At 36.4% G+C, this 15231-nt stretch overlaps 1 protein-coding gene across 8 annotated transcripts in view; it reads right to left on the bottom strand.

Annotated features, from left to right (window-relative positions):
• STK33 (serine/threonine kinase 33) overlaps positions 1-15231 on the bottom strand; it is a 177498-nt gene that overhangs the window by 14800 nt on the left and 147467 nt on the right. For all 8 annotated transcript variants that reach the window (XM_049650659.1, XM_049650677.1, XM_049650684.1 and 5 more), the window contains one exon: positions 14946-15152. In XM_049650659.1, the coding sequence (XP_049506616.1) occupies positions 14946-15152 (207 nt within the window). The remainder of the gene's footprint in view (positions 1-14945; positions 15153-15231) is intronic.

Here is a 15231-nt window from a genome sequence, read left to right as displayed (position 1 = left end):
TGTTTTCTTTAACTCCAAGTTGGCCCAAAACTGGCTGCACTGAAACAAATCTCAATACTTGTTCCTTTACTCCTTGGTAATATCAATGCAAATTTACTCACCTTTATACAGATGTTTATTGTAAATGCTTAGAAGCTTCTGTGTATATGTGTGCACCTTGTAAAACGGTGTGTGTGTGTGTGTGTGTGTGTGTGTGTGCGCGCGCGCATGTGCACACTTTACCATTTCCCTGCTAATTTGCAGTTGCATTAAGTTTAGAATGCCATTGTTTAGGAATCAGAATTGTAAGAGCTTTCCTGAAGCCTCTGAGTCTCCCCTCTTAAATATCACCTCCAATATTTGAAACTGTGCTCTGATGCTAACAAGACATGGATGCAGGCCGGCTCTCATGATGTCCTTTAGACTGAGCCGTAGCTTTCTTCACCAAGAGCCAAGCCACTCACTTCCTTGAACACAAATGGCCAAGGCAAATTCCAGCTTCCAGGCTTTTCTCTAGGAATATAAACAAATCTTAATGTTTCAGGGATTTCCTTTGTAGGTTATAGGTTATCTAAATTTTAGGTTTCTCTTTTTCTTCTCTCACAGTTGAGGGGATTCCTTAGGGATCTATGCTGTCACTGATGCAATTTTACAGTTTTGTGAGTAACGTGACAGAAAAATGAAAAGTGAAATTACCAAGGCTATAGGAATTACTAAGATCTTCTAGGTCATAAAAGGCAAATAGAAGGTGATGAGCTCCCATCCTGTTGTACAGAGGGGGAGAAAGATGAGAGAGGAATTCAATATTCAGTTCTAGGGGAAAAAGAGTTTAAATGATCATTATGAGATTGTTGGCCATCATTATCAGTCCAAAAAGGATCTACAAATCATTGTAGATTGTGCTCTGAAGATACTAGGGTAACATACAATTGCACAGTGATCAAGAAAACCTAGCTATCATCAGAAAGCATTTTAGAAATAAAGAAAAAAATCCTTTATCCTTACATAAAATCATGAAGAATTCATACCTGAAACACTGCAAATCAGCTTGAACAGAGATAAAGGAACCAGGAAAGGTTTACAGACAGGTCACTAATATGATTAATGGATGGAGGTTTCTTTACGAGAGAGAGCTCTTTAGTCTAAAAATATAAAGAATAGAGGACATATATAATCACAATCTGTAGAACACACAAGGGGGAAGATCTCAGCTCTGTGCTGTAGTCAAGATGGTTATACCAGGGGCGGCCCCAAGCAGCATTTCAATTGTTCCTCATCTTTGACAGGCTCTTTCCACCTGGGACGGTTGAAGAATAGTCAGTCCTACTGGAGGCGGAATGATGGAAAAGATGACCTTACAAGGTTCCCTCTGGTTTCATCTTTTAGTAATTCAGCACCCATGGCCTGATTTCTTCAGCTCATATTATTAATCTTGGAAAGGGGCTCCATGTGTGCAAGGGGAGATATGTAACAAGAAAATTGGGCTAAATATACATATTTCATTATTCACTGGCATAACTTTAACCTGATGAACTCATCTGGTGATAATGGATGCAAAACCTGTAAGCTCTAGGCATATCCCTGCAAGTTAATACCAGTACATGATTACTAGAAACTGTTACCATTTCTCTGAATTTTGAGTAAAATACATGCTATTTAAGTAAAGTGGTTTATCGCCATAGCAACCATTTCTAGAGTCACACATTCAAATTATAGGCCTGCACAAGGTCCAAGTGACAGAACATTCTGATACAAGTTTTCAGCTCCAGTTTGCTTGCAATGGTCACCCACTTTCTCTCACATTCCTGTGGTTTTCAGAAAGAAGAAGGAAGGGAAAGAAAAACCAAAGGGAAGAAGAGTAATTAACTTCCAAATATATAGATTTCTTCTATAAGGCTATCTACATAAATAGCTGGGCCTTGTATGGAGTTAATGAAAATAAAATCTAACTTGCAAATCAGGGAGATATAAATTTCTCTTTTCTTTTTTAGTTGAAGTATAATTTACATACAGTAGAATGTACAAATCTCAAGTGTACAGATTGATGACTTTTGACAATGCATAGACCTGTATAACCAACACTCAATCAAGAAATAGAACAATTCCCTACAAATTGCCCTGGGTCCACATCCCACTCAACTCCCTCCCATCCTGAGGCTACCGGTGTTCTGATATAGTTCAACATAATTACTTTTCTAAAACCTCATATAAATGAAACAACATACAGTATGTACTCTTTTGTGTCTGATTCCTTTTCCTTAACATGCTTTTTTAATTGAAATTTTTACTGAGATTTAAGAAAAACAAATTTTTATTGAGATAATTATAGATGCTCATGGTATTGCAACATATGTTTTCGAGATTCATCCATGTATTAGTGGTTCACTCCTTTGTATTACCAAGTAGTATTCCATATTTTATGGATATACCACAATTTGTTTATCCATTCTTCTATTACTGGATATTTGGACTGTTTCCAGTTTGAGGCTCTTTATACATAAAGCTGCTATAAATATATTCTACAAATCCTTTTCTGAACTTATACTTGGGATTTCTGGGTAAATGGTAAGTAAATGCTTAGCTTTATAAGTAACTGCCCAACTGGTTTCCAAAGAAACTCCATCATTTTGCACTCCACAAAGCAATGTAGGAAAATTCCAACTGCTCCAATATTTGCTAAATGGACTGGATTTTTTAGATTTTGGCAATTCTAGAAAGGATATAGTGATATATGTTGTGGCTTTTCCTGTTATCATTTGCATTTTCCTGATAACTAGTGATGTTCCACATTTTTTTTTCACATTCTTATTGACTATTAGTGTATTTTCCTATCTGAAATGTCTGTTCAAATCTTGTGCATATATTAAAAATTGAGTTGCCTTATTGAGTTGTAAGAACTATCTCAATATTTTGGATACAAGTCCTTTGTTAGATATATTTATTGCAAATATTTTCTCCCTGTCTGTGGCTTGCCTATTCTTTTTCTTAATATGCTTTAGATAAGCAAATGCACTTACTTTGAAGAAGTTCATTTGATCTGACTTTTAAAGATGCTTCCTGGTGTTCTACGAAATCTTTGACTACTCTCAGGTTGGAAGATATTCTCCTATGTTTCTCTTAGGAGCTTTATAGTTTAGCTTTTAGATTTAGGTCTACTATCCATTTCAAACTAATTTTTGTGTATAGTGTGAGCTGGAGGTCAAAGTTCATTTTCCCTCATATAAGTATCATATTAGCTCAGTACTGTTTACTGAAAAAAAAAAAAATCTTTTCCCCTACTGAATGGCTTAGAAATCTGTCAAAAATCAATGGACTACCTAAGGGTGGGCCTATTTTTAGACTCTATTTTGTTTCCATGATGTATTTGTCTATTCTTACATCAATACCACATTGGACTGATTACTATAACTATATAGTAAGTGTTGAAATCAGATCACATAAGTTCTCCAACTTCATTTTTTTGTGTTATTTTGGCTATTCTAGGTCTTACGTATTTCCAAACAAATTTTAGAATCATCTTGTCAATTTCTAACAGAAAAGCAAAGTCTTAGATTTTAACTGGGATTGCTTTCAAGTCATAAATCACTTTGGGGAGAATTGACAACAGTATCAAACTTCCAATCCATAAACATAGTCTTTCTCTCCAAATATTTCCATTTTCGTCAATTTCAATGTGTTGTGGGATTTAGAATAAATATTGTACACATATACTGTTAGAGTTAAGACTAAGTATTTTATGTTTTATGATATTTAAAATGGTATTTTAAGTTTTGTTTTCTAATTATTCATTGCTAGTATATAAAAAGACAATTTATTTTTGTATATAGATTTTGCATCTTGAAAACTGTTTAACTCACTTTTTGTAGATCCCATGGGATTTTTTTTTCCACAGTCAAAATAAAGACAGTTTTATTCTTCTTTTCCAACCTATATAATTTTCTTTTATGTGCCTTGTTGCATTGGCTAAGATCTCTAGTACAATATTAAATAGAAGTAGAAAGGGTCATCTTTGCCTTTCTCCTACCTTCAGTTGGAAAGTGTTCGATATGTCACCATGAAGAATGATATTAGATACAGAGGGTTTTTTTTTAATATAAAAATCCCTTAATATGTGAAAGAAATTCCCATCTGTTCCTAGTCTACTGAGGGTTTTTCTCATGTTTAAGTGTTGAATTTCATCAAATTATTTTTTTCAAAATGACTAAGATAATCATGTGGCTTTTCTCCTTTACCTATTTTTTTAATATAAATTATTGTCAAGTTAGCTAACACACAGTGTATACACAGCTAACATATAGTGGATACAGTGTGCTCTTGGCTTCAGGAGCAGATTCCCATAATTCATCGCTTACATACAACACCCAGTGCTCATCCCAACAAGTGCCCTCCTCAATGCCCATCACCCATTTTCCCCTCTCCCCTGCCCTTCCATCAACCCTCAGTTTGTTCTCTGTATTTAAGAGTCTCTTATGGTTTCCCTCCCCCTCTGTTTACACCTATTTTTTCCCCTTCCCTTCCTCCATGCTCTTCTGTCAAGTTTCTTAAATTCCACATATGATATCTGTCTTTCTCTGACTGACTTATTTCACATAATACTCTCCAGTTCCATCTGCGTTGTTGCAAATGGCAAGATTTCATTCTTTTTCATTGCCAAGTAGTATTCCATTATATATATAAACCACATCTTCTTCATCCATTCATCAGTTGATGGACATTTGGGCTCTTTCCATAATTTGGCTATTGTTGACAGAGCTGCTATAAATATTGGGGTACATATGCCCCTATGAATCAGCACTCCTGAATCCTTTGGATAAATTTCCTAGTAGTGCTATTGCTGGGTCGTAGGGTAATTCTATTTTTAATTTTTTGAGGAACCTCCACACTATTTTCCAGAGTGGCTACACCAGTTTTCATTCCCACCAACAGTGCAAGAGGCTTCCCATTTCTCTACATCCTCGCCAACATCTGTCGTTTCCTGTTGGCTGTTAATTTTAGCCACCCTGACCAGTGTGAGCTGATATCTCAGTGTGGTTTTGATTTGTATTTCCCTGATGATGAGTGATGCTGAGCATCCTTTCATGTGTCTATTGGCCATCTGGATGTCTTCTTTGGAAAAGTGTCTATTCATGTCTTCTGCCCTTTTCTTCACTGGATTATTTGGTTTTCAGGTGTTTAGTAAATTACTTATAGAATTTGGATACTAACCCTTTATCCAATATGTCATTTGCAAATATCTTCTCCCATTCTGCTGGTTGCCTTTTAGTTTTCTGGATTGTTTCCATTGCAGTGCAGAAGCTTTTTACCTTGATGAGGTCCCAATAGTTCATTTTACTTTTGTTTCCCTTGCCTTAGGAAACATGTCGAATAAGAAGTTGCTGTGGCCAAGGTCAAAGAGGTTTTTGCCTATTTTCTCCTCTAGGGTTTTGATGGTTTCCTGTCTCACTTTTAGGTCTTTTATCCATTTTGATATTATTTTTGTGTATGGTGTAAGAAAGTGGTCCAGTTTCATTCTTCTGCCTGTTGCTGTCCAGTTCTCACAGCACCATTTGCTAAACAGACTTTTTTTCCACTGGATACTCTTCTTTCCTGCTTTGTCAGATTAGTTGGCCATATGGCAAATTATATTTGTTGATTTTGGATGTTAATCCAAAGGAATCCCAGGAATATACTGTATACTTGACCATGATGTGTCATCTTTTTAATATATTTCAGGATTGTTTGCTAATATTAGTTTGGGATTTTTATGTCTATATTTGTGAGAGATATTGGCTAACAATGATCTTTTCTTATAATATCCCTGTCATGTTTTGGTATTTAAGTTATACTTGCTTTATAAATGAGTTGGAAAATATTTTAAGAGTTTGTGTAACAAGCTTTCTCTTCTGTAAATATTCAGAAGAAATTAACCAGTGAAATCATTTGAGATTGGAATTTTCTTTACTGACAACTTCTTAATTATGGATTCAATTTTTAAAGTAAATATAGAACTATTCATATTTTCTGTTTTGTATATCTACTTTGATGTTTTTTAAATAAATCTGAACATTTCATATAAATTTTCCAATTCGTTGGCACTAAGTCATTCACAATATCCTCTTGTAGGGAGAGTGCTTAATTTGTTGTTCTTTTTCTAGCTTATTGAGATGAAAGTTTAGATTCATTATTATTGCTATTGTTTTAAACCATCAATATGATTTTATGTTTACTCACATATTTACTCTTGCTGATGCCCTTCATACTTTTTTGCAATCAATATTTCTATCTGGGATTCTATTATCTTGAGAATTTTCTTTGAGCATTTCTTATGGTAAGATATGCTGGTAACAAATTCTTTCATCTTTTTCATACTTGAAAACATCTTTTATCTTTATTTTTTTTTAATATGAAATTTATTGTCAAAGTGGTTTCCATACAACATCCAGTGCTCATCCCAACAGGTGTCCTCCTCAATACCCATCACCCACCCTCTCCTCCCTCCCACCCCCCATCAACCCTCAGTTTGTTCTCAGTTTTTAAGAGTCTCTTATGTTTTGGCTCCCTCCCTCTCTAATCTCTTTTCTTTTTCTTTTCCTTCCCCTCCCCCATATTTTTGAAGAAAATTATCACTATAGAATTCCAAATTGGCAGTTTTTTAAGGTTTATTTCTGTTTCCACTTAACACTTTAATGACATCACTCCATTGTCTTCTGGCTTCCATTATTTCTGTTGATGCATCAGATGCTGTTCCTTTGATGCCAACATGTTCCCCAGCCCCACCCTCCTAACCCTGGATGCTTTTACAATCTTCTCTCCCTAGTCTAAAGAATTAGAGGGCAGAATTCAAAGCAACCACAGGCATAAGAAAGTAATGAGGGAATCCCTGAAAGGAGAGAGCCAGAGAAGGGGCATCTTAAATTCTTCCCAGCTAAAGAGAAATGAACTGACCTAAGGTTTGAACTGCTGGCTAAGAGAAAATTTGCAATTTGTACCCAACCAACTAATTGCCTGCTAAAACAGAAACATCAACACTTTTTGGAGGAACGCAGTTGAATCCAGAGTCAGCACAACATAACACTTCTAATCTCTAGGATACAGTCCAGAACTACTCAAGAGAAATAATAATCAATAGAGACAAACCCTGAGGTGACCCAGATGTTGATATTAGCAAACAAGGATTTTAAAGCAATTATTACAACAATTACCAATGATGTAAAGGAAAATATTCTTTGAGGAAAAAAGAAGGTCTCTGAAGAAAAATAGAAATAACAAAAAAGAATCAAATGGAAATTTTAGAATTTAACATCTAAAATTAAATATTCACCAGGTAGGTTTAACAGAGAAATAGAGACTGAATCAAGCTGCAGGGAAACGATACCAGATGGAAAACTGGATTTTCAGAAATGAAAGAATAACAGAAATGGTAAAATACCTGGGTACATATAAAAGACAAAATTTCCTGGAAATATTTATGACTATTTAAAGCAAAATTAAAACATTGTTTTGTGGGGTTTATAATTATGTACCTATAATACATGTGACAATATTAGCCTAAAGGCAGGATAAGAGATGAATGGACCCAAATTAATATATTTTGAATTAAAAAAATTTTAAAGCCCAGCGATTAATCTTATGACCACTATTATAAATTCTTGATCAGATATATTGTTTATATCTGTTTTGATCGATTATTTAGCTGTCATTTTTTCCAGGAATTTCTTTTGAGGAGAATTCTTCCGTTCTGTCATTTTGGCCAGTCTTCTGTCCCTCACATGTTTTAAAAGCTTGTTATGTGTCCTGAACCTGTGAGCACTACTATATTAAAGAGGGGTCATACACTGTCTAGGGCCTGGACCTTCAAGAGGTGTTTTGGTTTTTTTTTTTTTTTGGAGTGTGTTACTTGCTCTCTGCTGTTGTGACCCTGGTTGCTTTATGTCCCTACTTGTAGTGATGTTTTGGACCCTCTACCAGGTGTGCTTTGATTTGTTCATTGAAGTAGCCCTGTGGACTGCCAGGTTGCCCTTGTGGGCCCCAGGAGCCGTCTCTGTCACTCTGTAGCCCAGACTCTTGGAATTCAAAGTACTCCAGCATCTAGACTGCTGTGTTTGAGGGACAAGGGAACTTCAGGTCCTCTATTTTTCTGACATGTCGGATCTCCTCTCAGCCAATTTTTTTTTAATTTAAAAAAAAATGTTTATTTATTTTTGAGACAGAGACATACCACGAGCAGGGGAGGGATAGAGAGAGAGGGAGACACAGAATCCGGAGTAGGCTCCAGGCTCTGAGCTGTCAGCACAGAGCCCAACGTGGCGCTCAAACTCACGGACCACGAGATCATGACCTGAGCTGAAGTCGGATGCTTAACCAACTGAGCCACCCAGGCATCCCTACAATATATTTTGAATTAGAGCAATATTTGTTAAAATCCAACCCAGTGGGTATCCTAACAGCTACAGTCCCTAAGGGGAGCTGAGCAAAAGCCAGGCTTGGGACAGGATAGAAATGATTTGAAAGGATTCAATAATACATTCCTTCAGCTGTGGAAATCTGGCTAAGCTTGCGGTGAAACCTAATCAGAGTAGCAGGGACAAAAGCCTTATTGTTTATGGAAGCCTATGAATCCAAATTGGCAATTGGCATTGTAAACAGCTTTGGATCAAAGAACAACATGTCAAGATTCATGTTAGCACAGTTATTTGCACCTGTATTAATCATCTATTGCTGCAGTTATGCTACTGTCTTTGGGAGGACAGTAGCATTTGGGAGGTCCCCTAAATCACCTCTAGTTTCCATGATTCACTAGGAGGACTCACAGGACTCAGAATATAGGTGTACTCATGCTACAATTTATTACAAAGCACAATTAGCAAAGGTAAAAGGTACTTGAGGTGAAGTTCAGTAGAAACCAGGCTCAAGCTTCTAAAAGCCCTCACTCAGGAGTTACACAGAATGCACGTAATTACTCCAGCAATGAGCTGTGACAACACATATCAAATGTTGCCAACCAGGAAAGGTCTCAAAAATGGCACCCTGGCTTTTTATTGGGAAGTGGTCATGAAGGCAGTCTCTGCCTAGCACCTACCAAAATGCCAGACTCCCAGAAGGAAAGCAGGTTCCAGCATAAACCATATCATTTGTACAAAGAGTTTAAATAGAATAAATCATTTTTAAATATTTATTTATTATTTATTTTTGACAGAGGGAGAGAAAGAGTGTGAGTGGGGGAGGGGCAGAGAGACAGTGAGACAGAGAATCCAAAGCAGGCTCCTCGCCAGATGTGGGGCTCGAACCCACAAACCATGAGATCATGACCTGAGCTGAAGTTAGATGCTTAACTGACTGAGCCACCCAGGTGTCCCAGAATGAATCATTCTTATCAGTTAATGGTAGCAACCAAATCCAAGTTCCCAGAAGCCAGCCAAGGGCCAATCTTGCAAGCAGTCCTTTTCAAGGATAGCATTTTAAGTCTGCTATGTTAACTGTTTTCGGTACAATTACATAACTAATGACTATAAAAGTCTCAGTATCTTATAACAACTAACATTGCTTTCTCTCAGTTAGCTGTAGGGGGTAGCCATGGTAGACTCAACTAGACTTCAGGCTTTGTATTAGGTTCAGATCTGCTTCACAAATCATAGTTCCAGGAATGGTGGCTCCCTGCAGGCATGTTCTTCTCATGTCAGGTAGCAGAAATACAAGAGAGCAAGCTAAATCAGGCAAACACTTTTAAGGTCTCTACTTACAGCATACCTCTTAACATTCCATCAGCCAAAGTAAGTCATACAGTTAAAACCAACATTAGAGGGATGAGAAAATATCCATCTACCCTAGTGGGGAGAACTGAAATGTCACATGGCAAAAGATGTGAATGTACAAATCCCTTACAGAGAGGGATTAAATAATTGGGAAAAATAATCTAAGCTACCACAGTAGGGATCTAGGGACCTCACAAAACTCAGAGGGCAAATGAGATTGGAAGCATCACCTTATCATTTTTGAAAATGATATTTCTTGGTTTGTTCATTAGTTTATTGAAATACCTATACCCAAAAGAGACTTGAAGCTGACAAGAAAAAATGTGCAGTTTTAGTAATATTCTACGCAAGTTCTTTAGCGATATAATAATCAAATAATAAAAGCTAACATTAATGAGTGCTTACTATGTCAAGAGTGTTACATGCATTATTCCATTTAATCCTTGGTTGATACCACCATTATTTCCATTTTATAGATGAGGAAACAGAGGCCTAGAGATTTTCCCAAGGTCGTAAAGCTTGTAAGTGGTGAAGCCAGATTTGAATGCATGCAGCCTACATCCAGAGATTGTGTTTTTATCCATTGTATTTTAAGTGTGTGCCAGACTGTGATGCTTCAATATTGGACTACAAAAGTGTGCCAAAGTTGTGGAAGCACCACCAAATCTGCACATGAGCCACATGGGTTCATAGAGCTAAGGTTTAATTTGTCAAGAAAAGAAAATCTTTATCCTCCTCAACTAAAATACCAAGAAAACCTGACTCTTTCCCGTAGAAATATATCAACATACCATAGTTCAACTGTTTCATTTCCATGTTATTTAAATTCAAACATTTCTTGTCTTTGAAGAACTGCTACATGAATACATTTCATTGATCAAAATAACTGCAAAGTTTCTAAGCAACCTTGAATTTCTACTTTCTAGACTAAAGTATCTGCTACACGTACCATCTCCTGTGACACTGTAAAGGCCATGTTTTCAGTCAACAAAACTAATCACAAGAGAAAACAATTAGAAAAATCTTCCATTTTCATTAAACAAGTACATTCAAGACTGTTCAATGAGTAATTGAACAACTAAGAAGTTTCTCTTTTATGAAGCAAGAATTCTGTAATGCAGATATACTTGTATCACATCCAGAATTTTTGGTCTTTCCCTCCATAGTTAGAGGGAAGTGCATTTTAATTACAGATATTCATTTCCCACTTGTTTTCTGAGATTAATAAATAATGAAAGTATGGTAGTACATACCTGAAATCACTAAGGACATAATGTTAAAAGGCATACTCCTGCAATAAGCAATGGTCTGCCAACCATCTCATTTGAAGATGAGTAAATGTTATTGTAGGAACTAAAGTCTTGGGTATCTCTGATAAAATAGATTTAAGCACCCACTGTAGGGGCACCTGGGTACAGTCGGTTAAGCGTTGGACTCTTGATTCAGCTCAGGTCATGATCTTGTGGTTCGTGAGTTTGAGCCCAGTGGCGGGTTCTGGGCTGACAGCGTGGAGCCTGCTTGGAATTCTCTCTCTCTCTCTCTCTCTCTCTCTCTCTCTGCCCCTCTCTGCTCATGCTCTTGTGTTCTCTCTCTCAAAATAAATAAATAAACATTAAAAAAAAAAGAGAACCCACTGTAGGGAACTTATTTATTTTTTAAAATTCTTCAGTGGATCTTTTTTTTAAAGTTTATTTATTTATTTTGAGAAAGAGAGAGAGAGAGACAGAACATGAGGGAGGGGCAGAGAGAGAGGTAGAGACAGGGGGAATTCCAAGCAGGCTCCTCACTGCCAGCACAGAGCCCGACTTGGGGCTCAAACTCATGAACCACAAGACCATGACCTGAGCTGAAATCAGGAGTCAGATGCTTAACCTACTGAGCCACCCAGGTGCCCCCACTGTAGGGAATTTAGAGGGTTACTAAAAACATAAAACATTACCTAGATGTACTCAGCCTATAAAACACAAGATGCACACAAGAGAACATTTTTATCCTCGAAGACACAATTACCCAAATTAGACAAAAAATTGGAAGTAGAAAGAAAAACAAAAAGGACGAGGCCAAATGTCAACTATTTGAAGACAAGTTTGAAAAAGCACAGAGGAATACCTACCTTAGTCCAGACATGAACAATGAAGAGATGTGGACTATATTTGTCCATGATGACCTGGGCATTTGGAACTAAGGGATGGTTATTCAGTGAAAGAAGAAGGTGTTTAGTTCGAGTGTTTTTTATTTTGTTTATAACAAATCCTCACTTTTTCTGTTAGTTTTCCAAGAGTTCTGCCACTTAGCTAAAAAGAATGATTACCCTGGTTTATAAAAAATACAAAATCGGAGCTCTAAATGGATTTGTGAGATTTTCCAGAAGAGAGAACAATGATACAGTGGAAAGCAGGAACTGTTGGCAGATTTCCACTTAAAGCCAAATTTCAAAAATTTTAATGGAAAAAGAATGTCCTTAATTTTCTAGGTATAAATTATTTATATTATCACATCAAATTGTTCATATAATCTAATTTTAACAAACAATTTTCCCCATGGGAAATATTTTAATATTCATAGAATAATTTTAATAAAATTAAAATTTCACTCTTAAGAATATTAATTACTATATGAATCCTGTGTGGACTCAAGAGTAAATGGCAAACTCTATTTTTCAGTTATCACTTGAGAACTTTACACTAGAATACTATTTACTGCTAATGAAGATTTGAAAGAAAAGAAGTAATTTCTTAGCATAAACTCAGCTTCAATATAATTAACAAAGTAACATATTTATTCATAAAAATCCATGAAAAAACTTAATATGTTAAATGTATCAGAAGTCTTTCTTTTAAGGGATAGCACTTTTCAGAAAAACTCCTGCACAAGGTAATGTGTTCCCCTCAAGACATCACAGCCAAAACCTAAGCATGGGAAAGTTCCTTAGAGGACATCCAGGCATCCAGGATTCCTGCTACAGCATTTCTAACAAGTAGCTTTCCAGACCCTGTATGAATCTTTCCAATAACTGGGAGGTGGGGTCTACTATCCATGGTCCAGCCTATTCTAGTGCAGGGGAGCTGTGACTATAGTAAAGTTCTTCCTGCTGATGAGTAGAATCTATGTTCTTAAAATTTCAACCTACCTGGTATAAAATGAATACCACTGGTTATATAAAGTTCTAGTGTCTATAAAGCACCTCAAATTCCAATTCTTTTGTTCCCTAGTTGGAAGTAGCTAAGAATAGCATAGAAGTTCTATCACTCTAGGACTTGCAGAAGGAAGGGGACAAGAGGGTAGAGGTGTGACAGAGCAATGTAAAAGGAGACAGAAGACAACGAGATATTTGGTTCACAAGGATATTTTATGTCAGATTCAGTGACAAACATGGATATAATCCAAGACTACAAAATACAAAAGATGATATGGGTGTATGTGGTGTACGTGTAAGTATTTGTGTTTGTATATATATGAGTATATGTAGATGCGTGTGTTGTATATATGTTTAATACATGTGCATGAGTGCATGAGTATATATATAGTTGACCCTTGAACAACAGGGGTTTGAACTGTGCAGGTCTGCTTATAAACAAGGATTTTTTTTTAGGTAAGTACAGTACACTCACTACTGTAAATGTCTTTTCCTTATGATTTTCTTAATAACATTTTCTTTTTTCTAGACTACTTTATTGTAAGACTACAGCATATAATACATATAACATACAAAATATGTGTTAATCGACAATGTTATTGGCAAGGTTTCAGTCAACAGCAGGCTATTAGAAGTTAAGTTTTGGGGGAGTCAGTAGTTACATGCAAATTTTTGACTGCATGGGGGTCAGCACTCCCCCACTCCCATTATCCAAGGATCAACTGCATATATGTATATGGTATATGCATGTATGTGTATGTGTGTGCATGTGTGCGTGCATATGAATATGTATGTATAAAATGCCAAGTCAGCCAATAGAAAAATCTGCAAACTATGTTCAATAATGGAAATGCAAATGTGGGTTTTTAGGGTATTATTTTTAACAACATAGAATTCACACAGCTACTAAACATGGAAGGAGTTATTAACAGACCAGAGAGGATGAAGGGAATTCAACAAACTTATGTTTATATTACGGTTTTAGAAATATTATTTTGAAACATCTGAGTCATGGAACGTGAAACTTATTATCTAGATATTTGCTATTAAGTAGATGAAGAAGTTCTCAACCAGTAAATCAAAATCAACCAGTAGATCACTCAGTATGTCAAGTCTCTTTCTGCAAGTGCTAACAAAGCTGATATCATGGGAGGGTAAGGGCCAGCAAAGCCACACCTTCCTGGGTGCAGCTCGGGGTCCACCCTTACAGGCCTTGTCTGCACTCTACCTATGCTATGCTTCAGGGAGCCAGCCAGCAACAGTTCCTCACAGGGGTCTGGGCTGCCCTGAGGTGAACACAGTCCCCACTGACAGGACACTCAATTATTAAAAGAGAATTCAAATACGTTCACTAGATCTCAAGATAAGGAAGAGAATAAACACAGAGAACATACATAGAACATACATTTTGTTTCACACAAACATAGAAACAAAAGAAGAAAGGGTTTGGGTAAATCGTTAGGATATTAAATTGTTACTAAATTTTACTCACCAAAAAGAATAAAACGCTACTCAGATCTAATATGGCAAAATGATAAAGCTACATAAACAGTTTCAGTTAATCATAAAATTGGAAACAGATCATTGGATAATGTAATATATCTTTTTCTAGGTAACACATAAACCCATTCCAAATTGTATAGCCTGGTAAAGCACAAAAATTACTACTTTTGACCCATGGGCCAAATATCACACACCATCTGTTTTTGTAAATAAAGTTTTGTTGCCACATGGCCCCCCTCATTCATTTGCTGTCTGTCTATTTTCATGCTAAAACATCGGAGTTGAGAAGTTGTGACACAGACTAAGACTATTATGGCCCACAAAGCCTAAAATATTTACTCTCTGTTCCTTCATGGGAACAGTTTGCAGACCCCTGCCCTACATAATTACAGATCTTAAAATAAACACGTAGGTCACACTGCTAAACCATGACAGTCTCAGGGGAGGAAAGAAGTTCACTTGCTTTATCATGTAGGCCCTTCCTTACAAACCAACAACAAAAAAGAATTGCAAAAACTGTTCCAAGGGTTGTGAGGGTATTTTACAGTTTGGAGAAATGAAGTAATTGCTCTTCCTACTTGCTGTGTGGTTCCTACCTGTTTTTCCTCCTCTTCATCTGAAGTGCTACTGGTGTTCTGGACATTTCCGCTGGGTCTGCTCGGTTGGTAACCTTTCAACTTTTCTTGAATGGACCAGTTTTTCTCTGGATGTGTTGTGTCTTCCTCATCACTTTCTGGGTTATTTTTCCATTGTTTCATCATTTCTAACACATTGGTTGGTCTTGCTGAAGAAAGTGTGTTGCCCTAATATCAACAATGAATTTTTGGTGTTATAAACCGTTTAGAAAATTGAGATTTTTACATCTTTTAGTAATATATTTCC

This window comes from Panthera uncia, chromosome D1, assembly GCF_023721935.1.
Source record: "Panthera uncia isolate 11264 chromosome D1, Puncia_PCG_1.0, whole genome shotgun sequence".
Classification (NCBI taxonomy): Eukaryota; Metazoa; Chordata; class Mammalia; order Carnivora; family Felidae; genus Panthera; species Panthera uncia.
This window is presented reverse-complemented; position numbering and strand designations above follow the sequence as displayed.